General features: G+C 38.6%; 1 protein-coding gene across 1 annotated transcript in view; it reads right to left on the bottom strand.

The window, feature by feature from the left end:
• Positions 1-913: 913 nt before the first annotated feature.
• LOC101862495 (cysteine-rich hydrophobic domain-containing protein 2) overlaps positions 914-5,520 on the bottom strand; it is a gene marked incomplete at its 5' end in the record, with an annotated part of 6,912 nt that continues 2,305 nt past the window's right edge. The window contains 4 exon segments of the mRNA XM_013081219.2: positions 914-1,237; positions 2,512-2,571; positions 4,199-4,255; positions 5,242-5,397. Coding sequence (XP_012936673.1) covers positions 1,187-1,237; positions 2,512-2,571; positions 4,199-4,255; positions 5,242-5,397 — 324 coding nt within the window.

Below are 5,520 nucleotides of genomic sequence, written 5' to 3'. Positions count from 1 at the left end.
CCAAAAAAAAAAAAAAAAAAAAAAAAAATCTTAATGCATTTCATCTGCCAGTTGTACATGTTCTCATCCCATGGTTTCACTGAAAGGTTTTTTTTCTCTCTCATGAAAAATTTTGCAATCTGGGCTAAGAACATTTGAACAGCTTGTGGACAATATCTGATTTACACGAACAGCACGAAAAAGTCCCCCTCACACACCTACTTTGGTTGGCACGGTTACACAGTGAAACTGTGGTCAAAACCTGACAGTCTGAGGCAGGGATGTTTCCAAGAACTTTTCACCGCGTTTAGGACACACAAGCTTCGTGGCATAGCAGGCACAAGTTAGAAAATTATACTTGCTCCCCTGAATAAGACAACCTTTTGTTGACTTTTGTTGAAAATTAGTTGCATTGGAAAAAAAAAATAATTTAAAAATCACCAAAACCAATCATGCACCCACGCAGATACACTAAAAACAGGAATGGGCAAAGCACTTCGATTATTTCGGATATTTGATGGTGCATAATCCCTGAGAGCAGGGCTAATGTAACGAAGAAAATGTTAAAATGTGCATGCTGCAAACACTAAATCCAAAACCTGCTTCTGTCATGTGCACATAATAATAATAATATACATTTCTGGGACGTGATCAAACGACAAACGCGTAAACACAGAAAAGGCAGAGAAGACCCGCTGAGGGGAACGAAAAAAATATGCTTGATTAACAGTCACTGAGACAGAAACACTCAAAAAACAACAACAACAAAACCCCCCCCAAAACAAAAGCGGTGAGATCAGATGGTCATAATCATCAAAGACGACGCCTATTTCAATGGAAAGTGGCACATCGTGTCAGCACAAGGTCAGAGAGAGCAGCTGCAAAAAATAAAAACTCTGCATTGGGAAGGCGGGGGCTGAAGAAAATAAAAATCTTCTTTTTTTTTCCAAAGTTGCCATTAACTCTGAAGTCAGAAATACATGCGAAAACTGAAGAACGGATGAAGAAAAATAGACTATTTTCAAGATGACATAAACGAAGAACATCTAAAAACATTGGAATGCAGATGAATATTATTCCCTTTTTTTTTTGTCTTGTTGCTCTAATACTTTGCTTAGCTGTGTGAAAGGATGCCGGCCGTATTGTCTGGGGTCGGTCAAGTGTCAGGGGTCGACGGTCGTTGATCCTCACAAGCCAACACCTCTCCTTAATCAGGCCGGAATATTGGGACTTTAGGGATAAACTCCAAGACTAGAACCTGAAATTGACCATTAAAAAAAAAAACTCGACTGTCATACAACATTCGTTTCACAAAAACAGAAGAGGAATACACATCAACATCAAATGTTACTTAACTGTGTTTTATGCGTATACTTCCTGTTTTATAGTACAATGAATGGGAGAACACACACAGGCTGAGGCTACTGACAATATTTTCTCCTCTCTCTCTTTCTCCCACATTATATACAGTCATACCTGCTCTAACAGCTACCCGTCTCAAAACATCCACCTGTCAAGGCAACCAGACCACTTTTCTCCTCAACAATTGGGTGGCTGTCTTGAATAATTTTGACTCTACGATAAAATGTGAACACATTTTCCTGTAGGACGTTTATAAGACCTGTCAAATCCTTTGTCAGCCACTTTTCTGATTACAGCACTCAGGCATTCAGACAAAACCCCTACACAACTAAAGAAATTAAAAAAAAACAACACAAACCCATAGACCTATCTCAGAGAACTTTTATAAATAAATTTATTCTTTTTCTAAAAAAAAAAAATGTAAGTGTTTTTAAGCCCCCATCCACACAATTTAGAACATTTAGGGGGTGGGCTTTCAACCCTGCCTGTCAGGGCCAACCCAAGCTTAGAAGTATACAACAGCTGAGCAGAAAGCCTGAGATACTCAATAAAAACCCTCCCCCACTCAGGACTCCTGAGATAGCAAATCGCCTAACCAACCGTTACACCGCACACGCCATCAGTTAACTTTTATCATCATCTCCCACAAAATGTTTGTCCCTAAGAAAAAGGCCAAAATGTCTGTTCGGTAACATAGCAGTCTCATTAGGGCATCGTGGTGAAATCAGGCGCTTGTCAAAATAATGAAATCGAAAATATGGGCATGTTTCTGCCGATCTGGCAATTAGTGTCAAATTTCGTTTTTTAGTGCAAAACTTTTCATGTCTAGATCTATCCAAAAACACATTTATGTGGGCATTTTACTGGAAAAACGTTGACTAAAAGAACAAAAAAATGTAAATTTTTATTTTCCGACAACTCTCCAACTTGAAAATCACCAAACTTTCACAGCCATTTTCTCTCTAATTTTACCTCTGAAACTAGGCGGCTCCGCTCCTTCAATTGCAAATATCTTGGCTTCTATTCAAGACAGATTGGCACTTTTTTTTCATCGAAAGACAGGCAAATGAACAAGCTTTCAGAGGATAACAATAACTCCAAATGCCCAAAAATTGACAAGCGGCTAATTCCACTGTGTCGTGACACATATTCATAGTCGGTTGCACTTACGTATTCCATCATGCTGCTCGAGTCACATCGCTGTTTGTTCAGCCGCCAGTGGAGACTGAGCTGAAGACCCCCCAAAAAAATAGAGCAGTGAGAATATTATCCGTAATAACGAATTTAAAAAAATGTGAAGTGAGCTGACAAAATGAGTTACTTTTCGCAATCCACTAATGGAGATACTGGCCAAAAACCGATACTTAGAGTCAAATTAGTAGACTTTCTATTGATGCCATATTCTTTAAGTGTAATGTACCTTTCATTATTTCATACTTATAAATTGTCAAAACTTCAACTATAAGTGAGATGTATCTATTTCCATAAGACTCAAATCCGAGAAGTAACTCATTTTGCCAGAACGCTTCAAAAATAGCATTTGGATAACAAACATGGACAGGCATGGATATAGCAGAATGTGCAACGGCAGCTCGCAACCGTAAAGGATGGACGGGTCATTACACGTCAACCTCTGAGTCAGAGATGATACCTCAAGGTATTCAGGTATTTGTCAAAACTTCACACAACTGCAAGCTCTGAGCGCTATACATTCTACAACAACTGCACCCACAGTCCAATACACCTTCGAAGTTAAAAATTAAAAAGTCAAAGAGTATCTTCAAGGCTGCATTTTCAATAAACCTCTAATCCAAAATGTAGGATACAGTTTTATTTTAATACATTCCCTATAAAAAATCTAAAGTTATTCAAGCCATGCATCCTAGCCCTACTCAAAACTGAAAGAAATTCCAGTTAGTATAAAATAATAGACAAGAGTTCCTTCAAATACAGAATATAGTTGTTTGCAACGTTGGCTGTAAAAGTTAAAAGCCCCTATAGACATTGTAACAATCTTCTGGATCATTTAGCAGGCAGGCTACTTCAACCCTGCCTACCACGGCCAGCTAGGCCCGGTTGAGTGCTTTAATTTAGTTTAGTTTTAGTAAGAGTTTTACGGCATTTGCAACGCTATAAGTTTAAGGCGATATAAGTGCCGAAGACTAGATAGGTTTTTTTTTTGGTAAGTGTTTTACGGCGTTTGCAACTGCATGAGGTCATCTAAGCCCACGGGACACGCTAAACATTTTCAGTTGGTAGGAAAGTTGGAAAAAAGAAGATTAGGTGTGTTGCAAGAGAGTAAAAAATATAAAAAAGAATGAAAAGAGATCAGGACGATAGGTGTTTGATAGGAAATAAGGAGCAAACCACACCAGAGCTCCCACCAACCACCCACCCGGCCCAGTGCGATATAGAATGATAATCACAGAAAAAAGACAGAGACACTGGAGAAAACAAATTTCCTCCTATGGGAATCAAACTCGAGTCCCTTGAGAGAAAAAAAAAGAGCATAACCATTACACTACAGATGCTGTTGTTTGTAAGAAAGGTGAAGAACAGTCTACTAAGTAGCAGGGATATAGGCCATACCTGTAAGGCACAGCTGTCAGAAGAGTGTACAGTTGACTGACTGATCCCCCCCCAAACCCCCCCTCCCCCAACAAAACAACAACAAACAAACAAACAAAAACCCAACAACCAATAAACCAAAATAAAACAAAAACAAAAAAGAAAAAAACCCCCTAACAATCTAGATATTAGTCAGAAGCAACAACAAATGTTCCCTTTCAAACAATGAAGTTAAAAAAGAAATGTAATACTGCGAAAGAACCAATCTGTCGAGCAAGGAGTTACTTACCTTTTGATATAAATGACTGTTCTCCCAATCTAACACTTTTTCTAAAGAATGGCGCGTCTGAAACAGAAATAACAACAATAATCATAATAATGGTGACAATAAAAAAATAATAATGATGGTGACAATAATAACAATAGTAATAATATTAATAATAATAATAATAATAACAACGGTAATAACAATAATAATAATAACTCAATTAAATAGAGCACCCAATCCAATGCTCCTCTTCTTAGCACTGTGGAATGTCTTTATCAAAATGTCCAATAGGAGTGAAAATAGTGAAACGACATAGGTTTTACACCACTATCCCAAACTGTGTATCACGCTCTACAAGAATACCATCACATGTATTGTATTATAGCCCTCCCATTCAAACCGCTCTGTTTCTCAAAGAGAAAGAAGAATTCCAAATAACCAAGAGGGTTAAACCCCCCCCCCCCCTTCCCCAACCCAGGTACAACACTAACTTCTAGAAGACAAAAGTAACAAGCAAAGGAAAAGGGTAAAAGAGAGTTTCCATTTTGGTAACTTGAGGTTTTCTCATTACTACCAAGCATAAGTGCCAGGAGTGGTTACCCTGCCTACCTAAATTTTTGAACTTTCAACCCAAAAAATTGTATGCTGGAGCATCCCAGCAAAAAGGAACACTTACTGATGATCTGTGATATTCCTCTCAGTATAAATGGGCACTAAACCAGCAGTTTGACCTGAAAGTTAGATTATATAAAAGAGCTCTCCCCTCATCATTTGTGCAAGGGAGGGCACTGAGATTAAAAATAATTTTACAAGTTCAGAAAAACTTCTATTATATACAAACTTTGATTGAAATTCACTCTTTTCATGGGCTGGAAATGAGAATAAACTGCAGATCCTTACCCTTTTACTGCTGGAAATGAGAATAAAGTGCTGATCCTTACCCTTTTACTGCTGGAAATGAGAATAAACTGCTGATCCTTACCCTTTTACTGCTGGAAATGAGAACGAACTGCTGATCCTTACCCTTTTACTGCTGGAAATGAAAACTAACTGCTGATCCTTACCCTTTTACTCAGACAGACCACAGGCCACAAGGAACATCCGAGCGTGCAACAACAGCATATGCAGCCACAGAACAGCCACTTGACGTTTACCGGCAACGCTTTCCTCAGGACGTTGTTGATTCTGGACATGGTGGCCTTGAACTCTTCAGGGGCAACCTGAGGGAGAACAGTTTTAGTTTTAGTAGAGGGTTTTACGGCGCTCGCAACTGCATAAGGTCATATGAGCGCCAGAAGATTAGAGGTGTTACAAGAGAGTAACAAACATAAAAAAGAAGAAGG

Source organism: Aplysia californica, unplaced genomic scaffold, assembly GCF_000002075.1.
Source record: "Aplysia californica isolate F4 #8 unplaced genomic scaffold, AplCal3.0 scaffold00121, whole genome shotgun sequence".
Classification (NCBI taxonomy): Eukaryota; Metazoa; Mollusca; class Gastropoda; order Aplysiida; family Aplysiidae; genus Aplysia; species Aplysia californica.
The sequence above is the reverse complement of the archived record's forward strand: the minus strand, read 5'-3'. Positions and strand labels throughout refer to the sequence as shown.